General features: G+C 39.3%; 1 protein-coding gene across 1 annotated transcript; it reads left to right on the plus strand.

Moving 5' to 3' along the window:
* Positions 1-1,010: 1,010 nt before the first annotated feature.
* Positions 1,011-12,607, plus strand: TRAF6 (TNF receptor associated factor 6). Its single transcript, XM_009807795.2, has 7 exons — positions 1,011-1,316; positions 7,373-7,523; positions 8,131-8,289; positions 9,198-9,269; positions 10,633-10,710; positions 11,559-11,679; positions 11,743-12,607. Exons 1-7 carry the CDS (start codon positions 1,021-1,023, stop codon positions 12,438-12,440), a joined length of 1,575 nt encoding a protein of 524 aa, XP_009806097.1. The 5' UTR covers positions 1,011-1,020; the 3' UTR covers positions 12,441-12,607.
* Positions 12,608-16,431: the final 3,824 nt, after the last annotated feature.

Here is a 16,431-nt window from a genome sequence, read left to right on the forward strand (position 1 = left end):
AGAGGAAAATTTCTTGGACTTTTAGAATTTATATTTGTTGTTTAGACCTTTCTTTAAAGTCCCCTCATTCAATGTAGAGATGTTGGCAATCTGTTTGGGGATACCAGCGTTGATTTTATTTCATCCCCATGAGTTCAGCCTGCTTTGTGAGCAGTTTTTTTAAAAGCAGGCTTCACTGTGCTGTTTGCCGCTTTTCAGGGAAACGTGACTTTTATCATCTGTTCTTACAGTCATGTCCCTTGTCCTCCCTGCCAGCTAGACTGGAAGAGGGAAAGGAGAGCAAGAACTCTTGAGTACTAGTAGTTCGTAGATAGCTTTGGAGCTGTGGAAGTATTAGCCTTATCTTATGTGTAGCTTCTTACTCAGTTTAAAGTCCTATTGGCAGTTTTAAAATGTTACCAGCAGTGCTGTATATTTGAATTTCATTTGCAGCACAGCATCTGCTTGGTTTGGGTACTTGGACTTGCATTTTATTTGTGGACGTGCACCTAAACTGATTTGAAACCTATACTGTGAATCGCTATATACAGAAAATGTTAAATAACATTTATTCACTGCAAGGAAAATACGGAACTGAGCTATTGTCGTCCAATAAAACTTTGCCTTGTACAACGTTTTTCAGGCAAATTACGTCTGAATGCTTTAGAAGTAGATAATACTGAAGGGGTAAAGAGGCATTTTCAGTAAATGTAGCAAGGAGAAAGAGTATTCCTCTTTGTACAGAAATTAGGTATTCAGGTGAAAGATTACAGAAAGGGGGGGTGGTGTTTGAACTAGGCTGACAGGATGCAGTGCTCTTTCCTATATATCACAAGACAAGTCAAAAAGATAGATAACAGAAACTGGGACAAAACAAAACTAGTGATTTTGGGTGGAACCAAATCTGCACCACTGTTCCAGTGTTTTTGGTCAGAAGTAAAATTTGTTCTTGGCTGGAAAGGAAGGTCTTGGAATATTTTAAATTAACACATCTTTTTGTCATCTTGCAGAGCGTTTCTGTGTGGCATTTGATTAGCTACTATGAGCTTGCTATATAGTGATAACAGTTGTGGAGCCCGAGACGTGGAAAGCGGCTGCTGTGCAGCCATGGCCAGTGCCTGCAGCGCTGGAGCGAAAGAAGACAGCGTAAGCGTCAGCAGCGGGACTGGAAACCCTCCCAGTTCTTTCACAGAGGAAACGCAAGGATACGATGTGGAGTTTGATCCACCCTTGGAAAGTAAATATGAATGTCCCATCTGTTTGATGGCTCTTCGGGAAGCAGTGCAGACACCATGTGGGCACCGTTTCTGCAAAGGCTGCATTGTCAAATCAATAAGGTAAAGGAAAATTTATGGAAGTTGCTTTTAAGAAGAAATTCACCCACCAAAGCAGAGCAGTTTAAACTGAATAGTTTAAATAGCCATGTAAACTGAATAGAACTGCTTAAGGTGCATTACCTGTGAGTGCTAATAGAACTCTGGGAGTTTATAATTCATTAAAGATGCTTTCTAATAAACACCATGTATGGCCAAAATGTCATGAGTTTGGAGGTTGCATGAGCTTTGGCTATTTTGCCATTTATACAAATTTACCCTCGTTATGAATCTAAAAATTTGATTGAGTAAACATCAAATAATAATTTTTAAAAAGTAGTGAAATTGTCCAAATAAATTCCATTTTCAGCCCAGGATTATAAAACCTGTCTTTTCCCTATGATTGTTTCTCTTGATAACTACAGGCAACCACAGACAACATGATTTCTTGGTGTAGATCCGGCAATTCATGCTTTCAGTTCTTCACCTGAAATCAGCTGCTTCTTGTAGAGCTGGAAAAGAGAATGTAATGAGGGAATAGTCTCCAACAAAGCGTTGAGAGAGGAAACTAGGTGGCACATGGGAGAGTGGGAATGAGATATGAAGGCAAGAAGGGGCTGGGCTCATAAAAATGAATGATTGAAAGAGCAAGGAAGGGCAGAAAGTACACTGGTAGAGTGTACTTCCCTCAAACCTGGAATACGGTCATCAGTGTCCCACACGTGTCAGTGAGTATTGGAACACATTGGTAGAAGGCTAGATATTATGCTGTAGGGTTTTTCCTTCTCAGCATAAGCCAGATTTTCATTTGTCAATTGCGCGGTTAGCTCAAATGTCACAGTACTTTGGTAGGAATCTAAGTATTTAATTCTGTGTGACCCACCTATAGAATTGGTTAATTTCCAACCTTACTTTGCACACCTTTGTGTAAAGATCATCAAACTGTCTTCAGTACAACGTTGTTTTGCCCAGGCATTTATTTTTAGCATGCAAAATGGACAGTGCTTCCTTGATTGGTTTTCCATACCATTTATCCATAGTTCTATTCCATTTCTTTTTCTCCATGGTCCATCATTTGTAGCTCACTAAATGAATAGTATGCCAGCAACGATGTTCTCTGAATACAGTATTTGTGGTTTTTGCGGGCTTCTCTGTAGCTTCTGTCACTGTTCTATCTGATGCTACTGTATTTCTTCATAGCAACCCTTTTAGATCAAGGAGGGAAACATTGGAGCTGAGTATGAGAAGACAAACTTAATTTTGCATTCCCTATTTATGATAGCAAAAGAGCAGGCTATTTTCCTTTCTGGCAATGTATTGTGTGTGTTTGCAGCACAGTTCTTGTTAACATTAGTTTCATCAATATTTCTGAGAAAAGGATGCAAATTCATTATCCAGAAAATGTAGAATACCACCAGTGTTCACCCATGAAAAGTGACTCGCCTGTGGATTATGGAAGCTGAGAGATACTCAGTTCTCCACGAACCATCCCGTGAAATCACCCTGCTCCCTTAGTCCCTTGCCTAGTTAGTTCACTATGTTCCTACTTCTGCAGGAAAAGTACATTAGGCCTTACCCAGCTGCATCTCTCAACGGTATTCACGTCAGCTGGGTGCATGAAGAAGGCAAAAAACCCCAAACATGAACCTGTCAGCTTTGACTGTAATCCAGCTCCCTAGGCACAAGCAGTTGGCTTCACTTTCTGGCCTTTGCTTTGCACATTCCAACCTAAATCCTTTCAAGAGGTTAACGTACATAATTTCATGCATGCTTGTAAGCATTGAATTAGACATTTGTACTAATAAAGGCTATTAAATTTTGGAATTCCTTACTTGCTCCCTCTGAGCTTGATCTATTTGTTGGCAGTAGCAGTTTTTATAGTTCTTTTTAACTTGGGTCTTTCTGGAAGAAAGAAAAGAAATCTTTAAACTTTCTTATGGGAGCATGATGTCTATAAATCCTGAAGGTAAATTAGTACTTAAGTATACTGAGCTGTAGAAATGTCTACTCACGAATCATTTCAAAGACAACAGAATTCCTAGGCTGAAAACTGAGGGGGAAATGACTAAACTTAAAATTACCAAAAATGGGTGCCTCATTTCCAGTCTTTCAGATCCTTAACAGCTAAGGTGATCTTGTTTTCTGATCCTTCTGCTGATGAACTGCACAGTTACGGTCGTTGGTTAGAATTTACCACAGGACTGAGTGAGGAACTGCAGTGAACCCATGCTCAGAACGCAACATCTTGTAGCAGGTAGAGAAACTTCCTTCTTAAACCCCAGGCATGGGAAATGGTTTCTCTTCCTTTTTAAATTAACAGAGCATTTGCTCTGCTCAGAGTTTTAGGTCTGCAAACAGTTTCAATGACCAGAAGCTCTTGCTTCTTTTACACCTTTTGCCTATTTTGCTTCTGTGGTGGGTTGACGTGGCTGGACACCAGGTGCTGCCAAGCCCCTCTATCGCTCCCCTCCTTGGCAGGAAACGGGGGTAGAAAATAAGATGAAAAAACTTGTGGGTCAAGATAAAGGCAGTTTAACACAGCAAAAGCAAAGGCCGCACGTGGAAGCAAAGGAAAACAAAAGATTTAGTCTCTACTTCCCATCAGCAGGCGATGTCCAGCCACTTCCCGGGAAGCAGGGCTTCAGTAAGCGTAGTGGGTGCTCCGAAATGGAATGTCCCTTTGGTCAGTTGGGTCAGCTGTCCCGGCTATGTCCCTTCCCAAGATCTTGCCCACCCCCAGCCTACTGGTGAGGAGGGAATGTTGGAGAGACAGCCTTGGTGCTGTGGGAGCACTGCTCAGCAGTAGCCAAAACACCGGAGTGTTATCAACACCGTTCTAGCTACCAGTACACGGCACAGCACTGTGAGGGTTGCTATGGGGAAAATCAACTCCATCTCAGCCAGACCCAATACAACTTCATTTCTATAGATGGTATTCACTGAAACAGTCAACACTAAACACGGGTGGAAAGCATTTTTCATCATGGAGACTGTAGATCATCCCTGTGATATTTCAGATGTTTCATTGATAGTAAATGTTTTCCCTCATTCCCCACTGAAATCTATCTTTGGAGTGCAATTTAAGTGAATGCTTGTAAAAGCAGAGCAGACAACTTAGTGCCAGACCCCTCTGAATCCCTAAAGGGCTGAATTGCATGCTTAACTGGGATCCGTGGATCAAGCTATTGATTTGGAGTATGTACTGTCTACGGTACAATATTGATTTGGAGTATGTAATGTCTACAGTACCATATTGATTGATGTCATTGAGAAGCTTCTACAGAACTAAAATTAAAATGGAAAGTGATTTTTACATTCTCTAAGTACTGTTTTTTTTTCATTAAGTGACTGTCACAGCCTTTATTTGATCAGGAAAAAATTGCTTCCTCATTTCCCCACTGTCTAGCTCAAGTGAACACAGAGATTAAGGATTTCAAATGATAAAGGATGGACAAGCAGTTTTTGAGTAATTGCTTCTTGTGACTTACACAAACAATTGTGGCTGTCCATGTTGAAGTTGTGGCTGCAACTAGAAAGATTTTTTTTTAAAAAAGCTTTTAAAGTCTGGAGTCTTAGGTCTTACAATGTGAGGGACATGATTAGACCAGGTTGATTTGATCACAGTAAATGTTTGCCTCCCAGAAAGTCTTGGCATCTTTTTCAACAAAGCTGTCTGAAGTGCCTTGAAGTGCTATGAGTCATGGTAGTGAAGAAGCTTATCTACCTAAGTAACTACAAATAATAGTTTACAAGTGATACTGTCTACAGATTGGACATTTTAGAAGAACTAAGTTCAGATGCAGTAGCTAATTAAATTTCACTCTACTCTTTCTTCTCCTGTATCTTAGGTCAAAGCTGACTTAGGGCTTGTAGTGGAGCTCGCCAAATATCAGAACCTCTGTTTATCAGAAAAGCAGAATTATGAGCTGGCAAGGGGCAGAAAAGAAAGCTTTGGGTGCGAGCAGTTCATCAAACAGCTGGCATGGCTGCAGTTAAAGCGTATGCCAGCTGTTTCAGCTTCTAAGCTAAACTACTCAGTTGCTAAAATCATGGAACAAGCTTTTTCTTCAAACAAAATTATTCTGGCTTTACTTTTCATAGCTATATTTTAATTTCAAGGGAAATTATAGGAATATTCATTGTATTTCATAGCAGATGATTATTGTTTCCCAGGTGCTGTTGTGGGTGGCACAGAACAATGTGATAAATAGTTCCAGCACAGGAAAGCCTCCACTGTAATGTAAATTAGAACTGAGGTGCATAAACTCAGTTCTGTGATAGGAAATGTAGAGCAACATCTTTGTCTGTAGATGGGTCTAAGCAGCCTTTTAAACACAATCTCAATACTTGTAAATGGCCTTTGAAGTCTGTCTCATATACTACAATAAGTTATTGCTCTTTCCTTACTAAATTAATTAGGAAATTGCCATTCATTCTTATTTTACCCTTTGTCCGCTAGTTATTTAAATTGGGGATCTGGTAATCATTATTTAAAATTAATCTGTTGTTGGCTGTTGTTATACGTGATTAGCTTTTCTGTGTAGAAATAAGGCTGCTCTCTTATCAGCAGGCCTACTGAACTATCATTATACTTCACTAAACAGGGTATTTGTAACCAAGTTATACCTGTGAAAACTGATTTCCTGTAGGTTGCCTACGAAGTGAGGGAACGTTTCTGGGTTGTGACAAAGATCAGCACGCTGATCGTAGCTCAGGGAGCTATGATACGCTAGGTATTTTCTTTTTTCCACTTGTTTAGGAGTATGACTGTCAGACTTGTGGTGAGCTAGCTCTTGCAAGCAAAACCTAGGAAAGGAAGTTCATTGTCTCTTTCTGAAGTCTCAACTTTACCCCAGCTTCTTCCAGCAGCGTTGCTGATGAAGGAGTTGCTGAGCAATTATTTCCTTTTCCAACAAAGAACACAAATTCCCTCCTGGTCTCCACAGCCCACTAGGTTCTACTTCCCCTTATGCTTGCAAGCAGTGACAATGATCTGGCCTTTGATCTTTGCACCACAAGTGCTCTCTGACATTTTTCCACCCCATGTATTTTTCCATTTTATTGCTGTTTCCACTAGCACTTCAGCTCAGAAGCTTTGATCCCTCATGCCTCTTTAACTCTATTTCTTAATTGTGAATAGATATCTTGACCTACTGCTTTCAGAAATGAGCTGATACTAGATATTTTTAAAAGGAAAATTTGGTGGAGGTGATCCCTTTTTTACTCCATTTCTAATGATTCTTGTGTTTAAATGCAGGTAGACAGAACCTGACAAAGGGGAACAGGCTGTTAATTCTCTTGTGCAAGTTGCATGCACCCATTTTCCACCATCAGACTCCAAACTTTTTCGGGTTGGCACTGACTTCCAGTCTGTCTGCTGTTAAAATGGCTTCAGATAACACACCCAGTTCCAAATCCAGTGTAATTTTCATAGTTATTAGTAATTTTTGTGTCTGGAGATTTTTCACCCTTTTCTGCTGTTTATAAATAAACAAATTGAAGGATGAGCAACTGATCAAATGGTTGTACAACAAAACCAGCAAAATGGGCTATATGAAAAGTAATGTCAAATAGATGACATGAATCTGGAAAAAAAAAAAGACGGATTTGCTTTTTTTCTCAGCTATGATCACCTTGGCTGTTTATAAAGTGAGAAAGAAAGGAGAGAAGGTCCAAGAATCTTTAAAGGATTGTTTTGAAATAGTATGTGAAATATTCTTTGATGTTTGAGCTATGTGAAGTACTTACAGAAACAGGACCGTAAGTTCTTAGTTTCTTTACATCCTCCTCAAGTTTATTTCCAGAGTATCTACCATGGTATTTGTCCAAATAAAAGCTATTGAGTTAGAAAAGTGCTGCGATCCCAGTCCTGCCACCTCTGGTGAAACTTGGGTATCGTCAATGTCTCTGATGTATGTTGCATACTTTCTGGTAATTGCCACATAAATGCTATTGTTTTCAAAGACTTTCTTAACGTGTTATAATTTGGGCACTAATGCCTTGCTGCTAGTGTAAAAATATTTTAAATGAAGGGCAAAGGAAACTTGAAATCTCTTTTTCCTTTCTTTTCTGCATTGTAGAGATGCAGGTCACAAATGTCCAGTAGACAACGAAATTCTGCTCGAAAATCAACTTTTTCCTGACAACTTCGCTAAACGGGAAATCCTGTCATTAACGGTGAAGTGTCCCAACAAGGGCTGCGGCATGAAGATGGAGCTGAGGCATTTAGAGGTGAGAATTATGTAACCTTGAAAATATGGAACCTTGTTTTCATGGCCAAGTAAAAATTCAAAATAACTTAACATAGATGGTCATACCTGATACCTGTTTATGCTGATTCAATGCATTCAAGACTATAGCTACACGTTTTTGTTTTTTGATGGGTCTTTAGTTGTAATTAGGTGATTCTCAGGTGAACATCATAGTGCATGAAAATTGTACTAATGCAGCTTTCTCTTTAGGATCATTCATGTTTGTCTTTTGATCAGCTGTATCTGTACTTCACACAAGTTCCCTAAAGTCAGTTTAATATTCCCTCAAAGCAGCTAGATATATTAGTTGAAGTAATTGTTTTGGGAAGTAATATACAAAGTTAAAAGGATAAGCATAAAGCTGAATTTTCACCTGAGAGCATTCTTAAAGCTCCGAATACATGAAGTCCTGATCTGAGTAATGGGACAATAACAGGCCGTTGGTAAAGTCAGCATAAGAGTATAAGGATTTGCTTGCATGAAGGAAAGATTGCAATTTGTTCCTCTTGTACTGTGCTTTATCTTGAAAAGAGATGAGACGATAGTACCTGTTTGTAGTATCAAATCCCTCTTTTGTCCTTGTTCAGGACCACCAGATGCAGTGTGATTTTTCTACTGTGGAATGCCCACAGTGCCAAGGAGCCTTCCAGAAGAACCATCTGAAAGAGCATATGACACAGGAGTGTCCGAGGCGTCAAGTCTGTTGTCCAAACTGTGCCACATCTATGGCCTATGAAGATAAAGAGGTACTTAGCAGGTGTCTCAGTTTTTTCAACCTTCATTCACGTGGGTTTGCTTGTAAATGGAATGTCAGTTTAAAAAAAAAAAAAAGGTTTTAGTCTAGAAGAGCTTTTTGTGCTGCACAGGTGAGAAGCTATGAACTCAGGACATTAGTCTAGAACAGGCGAAAGCTGGGGAGAGGATTGTGCTTAAATACAAACTTCTTGGAAACCCTGTGGTGTGAAAAGACTTGTGTAAGAACCATTGATTTTTGGTCTTACCATCAGAGAGGCTGGTGTCTACTGCCAAAGTAACACACAAAGCAATATTTACATTTACAGTTTTTAAGCCTGGCAGAAAGGATGTGTCAGGAGATGCATCTGTTGGGGATATCTGCTAACACACAAGACCAAGATAATTTCTGAATTCTTCTCCTGGCTCTGCATCTTTTACTTGGTTGATACTGAGAATGGTCCTTTCCTTTTTGAGCTTCCAATTCTTTATCTGTATATGGATGTGTTTTATCTCAAGGGCTATTAATTTTATGATGTCATATTGTGAATTGTCAAACAAAATACCTCAGATAGTCCAACAATACAAAAAAACCCTTTAATATAGTTCCACTAGAATTGAACATGAATTTCAGAAACTTCTGGATAAATTCAGACTCCTTTGGAGCATAAGAGCTTTAGAAAATAAAATATCTGCAACTTTATGAATCTCTTGTATGAGTCCAGGAAAAAACAGTAATTATAGAAAACATACTGTTCAGGGTAAGGGGATTGTCTTTGTTTCACGGTTGCATACAGCTAAATGCAAAATTTGACATGTAAATGAAAATTTAATGTCTCATCAGAGGTGATTAGCACTCTTTTAAATTGTATAACTTTATTGATTCTTTCTTTCCACTCTTTTTCTCTGTTTGGTAACTAAGCTTCATGACCAAACCTGCCCACTCGCCAATGTATTTTGTGAATATTGCAACACAGTGCTCATCAGAGAGCAGGTAAGAGACTACCTTTCTCCGTGTTTAATCTGGGTCAGATGTTTTGTATTTACATTTCTTCTTTCTTCTGAAATTAAACTTGAAGAAACAGTTTGTTTACTAGCTAATAAATCTCTGCCTCTCTCTCTGAAAACATTGCATCCAGTACAGGTGTAATACACTTTCAAATGCTGCTCCAGCTTGCAGTTGCAGTCTGGTAAACCTCTGTAGGATTTTTGGCTGCAAATCACATTGTTTAACTATACTGCTTCTTGACAGGGGCCACGCTGCATGTTTTTGGTCTTGAATGGAGGTTAAAGAATACCAAGCAGCTGCCAGTGGTTGTGGCTGACATTAGAAGACAAGGCTTTGATTCGGGCAGAGAGGGAGAGGTTTTGTCATTGGAAAGCCACTGTTGGAAAGTAGCTATAAATAATTCACTATCAAACTGTAGATGCTGGCTGGAGTTCTGCTTGTCCATTACTATTGTAACAGCCATTATTATTTCTTCTAGTCAATAATAACTTCATTGACAGGAAAATTATAAATGTTATTTAATTGGCAGCCTACCCCTGTTTGAATGGGGTGGCAACTATGTTAATGACCTGGGTTAAAATAAAGAATGATCTTGTCAAATTGGAAAAATACTCTGAAAAACAGGATTGAGTTCGGTAATGACAAAGGCAAAAATCTGTCGTTAGGCAGACTAATGAACTGCAAAAATAGGGAACAGAGACTGCTAAACTAGGAAATGGTTTAGAATTAATGGCTGACCTATATTAAGCTTGCGTTCTACTTCATCATGATATTTAAACAAGGCAGACATATTGGGTTATATAAACAGGTATTTTGCCTGTGAAACCCAGAATTATCCTTTGCTCTGTTCAGGGCTTGTAAGGCCTCAGCTGAAGCTGTCCAGCTTTTGAGGTGGGGATGGATAGGGAGGATCCAGAGCAGTGAGATAATTGGGTCTGGAAAACACAGACCATAAGAAAAATTGAAGTAACTTGAGCTTTTTGAGGAAGAGGATAATGAAGAGCGACACAAGTATATGCAAGTAGTGCTTCAGAAGGGAAGGAAATGAACGGTGACCTAGCTTGAGGATAGGCTAGAAACAAAAGGCATTTGTTCTAGCAAGAAAACCTGAATGCTTTCTGATGCCTAAGATAAGAACAAAGTTCTTACTGTTAAAGTACACACAAGGAGGATGTATCATCAGCTAACATTTTTGTTCAAAACTTCCATCTCTCTTTGAGAAATTACATAGGTATAAACTGATCTGACTTCAGGTACCTATTCAGAGTCCATCCAGCCATATTCTTTTAGGATGTTAGAAAAGAATGCTCTTGATGGAAAAATTAATTTCAAATCTCATTTGTTTTAGATGCCTAACCATTATGACAATGATTGTCCTACTGCCCCAGTGCCATGTTTTTACAGTGCCTTTGGGTGTCCTGAAAAGGTAAGCCTTTTATCAGAATCATGAATTGCAGACCTTCTGCATGTTTTTGTTGTTTGGGTTTTTTTTATTTTATTTTTCCCATTCTTGTCTCATCCGCCAGCCCAAATCCTCGGTGATTTGTGGGGTTTTTTTGTTTTGAGGTATCTTAATTCTAAAACACTACATGTTGATACGCTGCCTTTCAAAAGTCCTTTTCAAATTTAAAAAACCCTGTGAATTACTTGCTTGATGAACTTGCTTTTGTTAATCCATGAGTGTTTTCTCAGCTTTCATGTCAATAAAGTAGCTTCTAGCATTTCTTCCAAAGTTGTGACCAAATACAGTTATGGCTCTTAGAGTTCAGTAAAGAAAACCTGACAGTGCTTTAAATTTGATTAAATTCTACAATTATTTAATCTGGATAGTCATATCTCTAGTTGTTTAATAACTCTCTGTAAAAATGGATCTCTTCCCTTCATTGTTTCCGCGTCAGTTTTCATACACCTTTGTATTTGGTACTATGGAGTCTTTTGGCAAATTAATGAAGGGAATACAATGCTGATTTAGAACACAGAAGAAATACTAAATGTACGCTTAACACTTTTTCACCTCATCACTATTTTGAGTTGAACAATATTTGCCCACTAGCATTTGAACTTCTTTTTTCATTTGTCATAACAGTGATCTTAAATTTGGAGCCCTCAGTTGTTAAAGTGCTACTTTGTCCCATCACCTGTCCTTGATTCATGTTCCAGTTTTTCTCACATAACAGAAGCAACAAGTTGTTTAATTTTCTTCAGAGCCACATTTAAGATGTGATTGCAGATAATGGTTGATGTGTTCCTAATGCCACATCTCTTAAATTCTAGATGCAAAGGAATGAACTGGCACGACATATGCAGGAGTTCACTCAGGTTCACATGAGAATGATGGCTCAGAGTTTTCAAAATATCAGTGTTACTGCTACAAATCCTGTACCCTTCATCAATGGCCTACCCTTCGAGCCTGCCCTCTTCTCGCACGTGTCACATGCCGCATATGATTGTAATCCAGAAGTTGAAAACTTCAAAGAAACTATACAGCAGTTGGAAGGTCGTCTGGTAAGACAAGATCACCAGATCAGAGAACTCATTGCCAAAATGGAGACTCAGAACACTCACATGGCAGAACTCAAACGTACTATCCGAAATTTGGAGGGAAAGATTACTGAAATGGAGGCACAGCAATGTAATGGTATTTATATCTGGAAGATTAAGAACTTCAGTGGACTTCAGAAAGCCCAGGAAGAAGAGCGACCTGTTGTGATGCACAGTCCTGGCTTCTATACTGGCAAGCCTGGCTACAAGCTGTGTTTGCGCCTGCATATCCAATTACCAAATGCTCAGCGTTGCGCTAATTTTATATCTCTGTTTGTCCACACTATGCAAGGAGAATATGACAGCCATCTGCCTTGGCCTTTCCAAGGCACTATACGACTTTCTATTTTGGATCAATCAGAAGGCCCTGAAAGGCAGAATCACGAAGAAGTAATGGAAGCCAAGCCAGAGTTACTAGCCTTCCAGAGACCAACAATTCACCGCAATCCAAAAGGTTTTGGTTATGTGACTTTCATGCACCTGCAAACCTTGAAACAAAGAACCTTCATAAAGGATGATACCCTTCTGGTGCGCTGTGAAGTTCTAACGCGTCTGGATTTCAACAGTCTTCGCAGAGAAGGATTTCAAGCTCGCAGTACTGATGGAGCCATGTAGCCTCTAAGTCTTAACCAGAGGAATGGAGCCACTAGTCGTCATCTTCCACCACAGATTACAAGCGTGCTTCATCACCCGTACAGGCTGCATTTGTAAAAGATCATAGTTGCCAACATAGTTGATCTTCAACTGAATAGAACTTTCTTGTTGCTGGTATACTTTTTTTTCTGTATGAGGTCATGTGTTCAAATATTTGGTATTGTTCTCTATTAAAGTGATAAGCTACTTCTGTAGCAAGCTAACTAAATGAAGTGTTGTTAATCAAAACTTAACTGCCTACAGGAAAATCCCGTTGAGGTACCTGTACTTAAGTCGTATCAGAAAAGACCTGTAAATCTTTTCGCCTCAGCGCCTTGGAATAGATACTGTAGCAGGGAAACAGCTAAATTAATACAGATGAGGGTTTTGGGTTTTTGTTTGTTTTTCACAGAGCTTGGGAAAGTTGAGACGGTTTCTATATTGACTTATCTAGAATTTTGAGTTGGCTATGCTTCTCTTGGACTCTGAAGTCAGGTTAAGACTTTGCTCACATCACCTAGGGTTGAGGTATGCTTTGTCCCTTCCCTCCTTGCGGAATTAGCTTCAGGAAGTTGCATGTCGATGCAGAGTTGATACTAGTATTTCTGAAAGACATGTGCTAGCGTTGTGGAGAAGGCTAAATGACTCTGAGCTGAGTTCACTGAAGAAATGTTTGTCATGTGGTCTGAAAGTGCCCCCCTAATTCTCTTTATTTTGATAAATCTTTTTGTAAGCGTGTGCTCCGGGCCCAGAATGTCAGTCACCATCACGAGAGAGCTAAAAGCGTAGCATTTGAATGAGATACCTTTGTGCTGGTGGGATCTCCTCCTAGTGCTGGACGTTTTTCAGGTTGTGAGTGAATACCTGAGCAAAGGTGTGTCCTAACTGGATAGGGTGATGCAGAATTTGCTTTACTGTTGTTGAAACCTGAATTTGTACCAAAGCTGAACTTGTGACCTGCATCTGTTCGAGTGATCTCTTCTGGGTGACGTATGACCTATGTCATCTCCTGTGGATTCTCAGTGGACAGCTGGCTGTATCAACATCCAGCTGTCGTGGGTATTTCCTCTCCCGTGAGACAATAGGAGCTGGGCCACCCTCAACACTTTGGAGGGGAAGAAAAGACTACTAATTAGACAGTGTGAGGAAAAATTGCAATCCTGTTTGCTCTTAGGAAAAAAAATCTGGCTTCCATAGTTACTCCTTTACCAAACACTAGACTCACTATGTCAAGGATTCATGAGCTTCCCAATGTTGTGTGTATTACTGTTTTCTGTACTGATTGTTTGTATGCCATATGTTAGTTTTGACCAGTCAAAGCTGAGCAATTCAAGTTCACTGGTGCTAAAAATTGTAACTTATCATGGTGCTGATAAAGTTCTGAACCTTGTCTTTAATAGAGGGAAGAAAAAGGTTTTGTTCACCCCATAACTTAAGTACGCAGTCTGATACAGAAGAACGAACTAAGCCGTATATAAGCATATGTATATTATTTCTCCAAGCTAGTGAAATAACCTGAAGACTTGCGACACTGCAAATTAAAAGATACTGAAGAATATTCCAGCTCTTTGGCCTCATCAGAGCAATCCCATGGGGATCATCAGTGGGGAAGGTGCATATGCTTAATGTATACGAGGCTAACGAGAGACTACTCATAGTGTATTGGTTTGGGAGGGTACTCCTCCTGCCTGCATGAGGTTAAAAGTTCCAGGACGCAACGTACCGCTTTGCTTGTCATATCCAGATGAGTAAAATTCATTTTGCAGATAGAGCCTATTAGTTGAAGAGGGATTGTGTTCAGTGGAGTATTGTCACTACTGAAACATGAACTTCATGGTAAATGCAGTCAGTCGTTGACTTATGTAGTGTATTCTGTGTGTTTAGAGGACAGGTGAGCATGTATTATTAAAAGTAGGAAAAGATCCATGCTTTAAAACTGTCTTTTAAAACCTCTGAAGTGGTTTTTTATACTGAATAGCCTCATCCTATTAGCTGAATTGTTTCCGAGTGTCTTCAGTTAGAGCATTCCTAGTAGTTAAATCATTCTTAACCAACAGCTTTTAGTGTACGTGACAGTGCCCAGGCCCGCCATATACAGAAGGCGCTGTACACTAGCTCTCCAGTCATTTTCAAGCTATGTTAGTTATCCATGTTTTTCGAAGATGCTCAAAGACTACTGTTCTCCTCTCATTTTTCTTTTTTTTTAATTTTTTTTTTCGAGGGGGCGGCAGGAGAAACACTTGTGATTTGAGGGCTTCTTCCTGCCACGGTTCCTTTCTCAACCCTAGTCGTATTAACAAAAACGGCCTTAGTCTGTGTTCTAATAGTTTACACCCAAGACCCACTAAGTGCATTAATACTTTCCTTCCTTTTGAAGCTTTGCATTATGAACTGAATTTTTGCTTTGAGCCTTATCTGCTAGATCTGATACACTTCTGCCTTGGGAGGAAACTCAGTTTGGTGGCAGGTTCAGGAGTTTAAATGATTCAGGTTAATATCGTACAATAGCACAAACCAACAGGGAATAGAAGGCTACTGCACGTGTAATGCTGTATTGGCCACAGTGATACGAATGCTTTATTCACTGCTGCTACTCTACTGGGTTTGTGTTGTAATATTACCAAGTAGAACTCGGAGTGATGCCAAATTCCTGTAATGCCAGAGTTGTACATGAGAGACTTTCAGAGCTAATTTGTTAAGTATCGGTTAAACTTTTCTGTCATGAAAAATTATAAATGTTAATGAAATGTTTATTCATCTCCTTGTTCCATTTTCCTCTTTCTTCCCCCACCTTCCGAGGTACTCTTCATTTTAACTGCAGTTCCAGAGCTTTCTCTTACAAATAAGAACATCATCTTCGGCTAATGGAAGAACTTACGAGTCTACGTGATTACCATCTCAATGTATAGTCTTGATGACTATTATCTTTTATTCAAACTTTTCTAAGCTCAGCACGAAGAGATTCCGTTTCTATGTGAAAATATATTTTTACTGAAACAGCCTCTTTTCTTTTCCCCTTCCTCCACATCTGATCTTTTCTTTTGGGAAATCATTTTACCATGGTGGATTGAGGTACCATTGCTAGAACTACTTAAGTGGAAGCAGAAAGGTGTGCAGTGTTGAGAGTTGTCTCAAACAAATACGAAGAAATACGGGGATTTAACCAGTTCCCTGTGTAATTTCTTCAGGAGTGGGGTTCTTTAGTTCTGTAACGCTTGATGCTTTGCAGCATTACTGGATCTCAAGGAGGTTTAGAAAGTGGCTTATCTTCTTTTACCTTCCAAATTTCTGTTGTCTTGAATGTGTTTTATTCAGCCACTCTTAGTATGTGTATTTGCAAAGCTGCTATGGCATAAATTTTCCAATTATAATATATTGCAAATGTGTTTTCTTTTTGCCTCTGAATGCCTTCCCCTGCAGGGCAGGGAAAATTATTTTACTAAAAATGTTGGTATGTAATGTATATGTGGGAGCTCAGATAATGTGAGATGTACAGACTTGTTTTTTTAAGTGGGCTCATGTTTGCTATCAAGGGTTTGAACTTGCTAATGAAATAAAATCAGGGTGGCCTTTCTGGTCTTACTTAGAGATGCTTTCACATCAAATATATTGATGATGGACACAAAAGATTATTCTGGGGTCAGTGTTAAAGGTTTGTATTGGTTTGCATATGGACAGAATGAAAGTACTCCTGTTCCCTTGGAAGTTTCGACAGATTGTTTAATATATTTTGTAATTAATGCACAGCTATATTTCTGACAGGATTTAAAAAAAATAATTAAACTGTGCGCTGTATGTTGCATTTTTATTCAGATGGAGGGCTGTTGAGAAAGATGAACTGATACAGGACCTCTGGGGTAGTTTCTGTCTTGTGGGTTTCAGAGTCAGACGGTTTTTAATGAGGGAGACCGTGTATCATACAGCACCAAGGGGGCAAAGAACGTACTTCAAGATAAAAAAACTTCTGTCATTT

The sequence above is a fragment of the Gavia stellata genome, chromosome 7, assembly GCF_030936135.1.
Source record: "Gavia stellata isolate bGavSte3 chromosome 7, bGavSte3.hap2, whole genome shotgun sequence".
In the NCBI taxonomy this organism is placed as follows: Eukaryota; Metazoa; Chordata; class Aves; order Gaviiformes; family Gaviidae; genus Gavia; species Gavia stellata.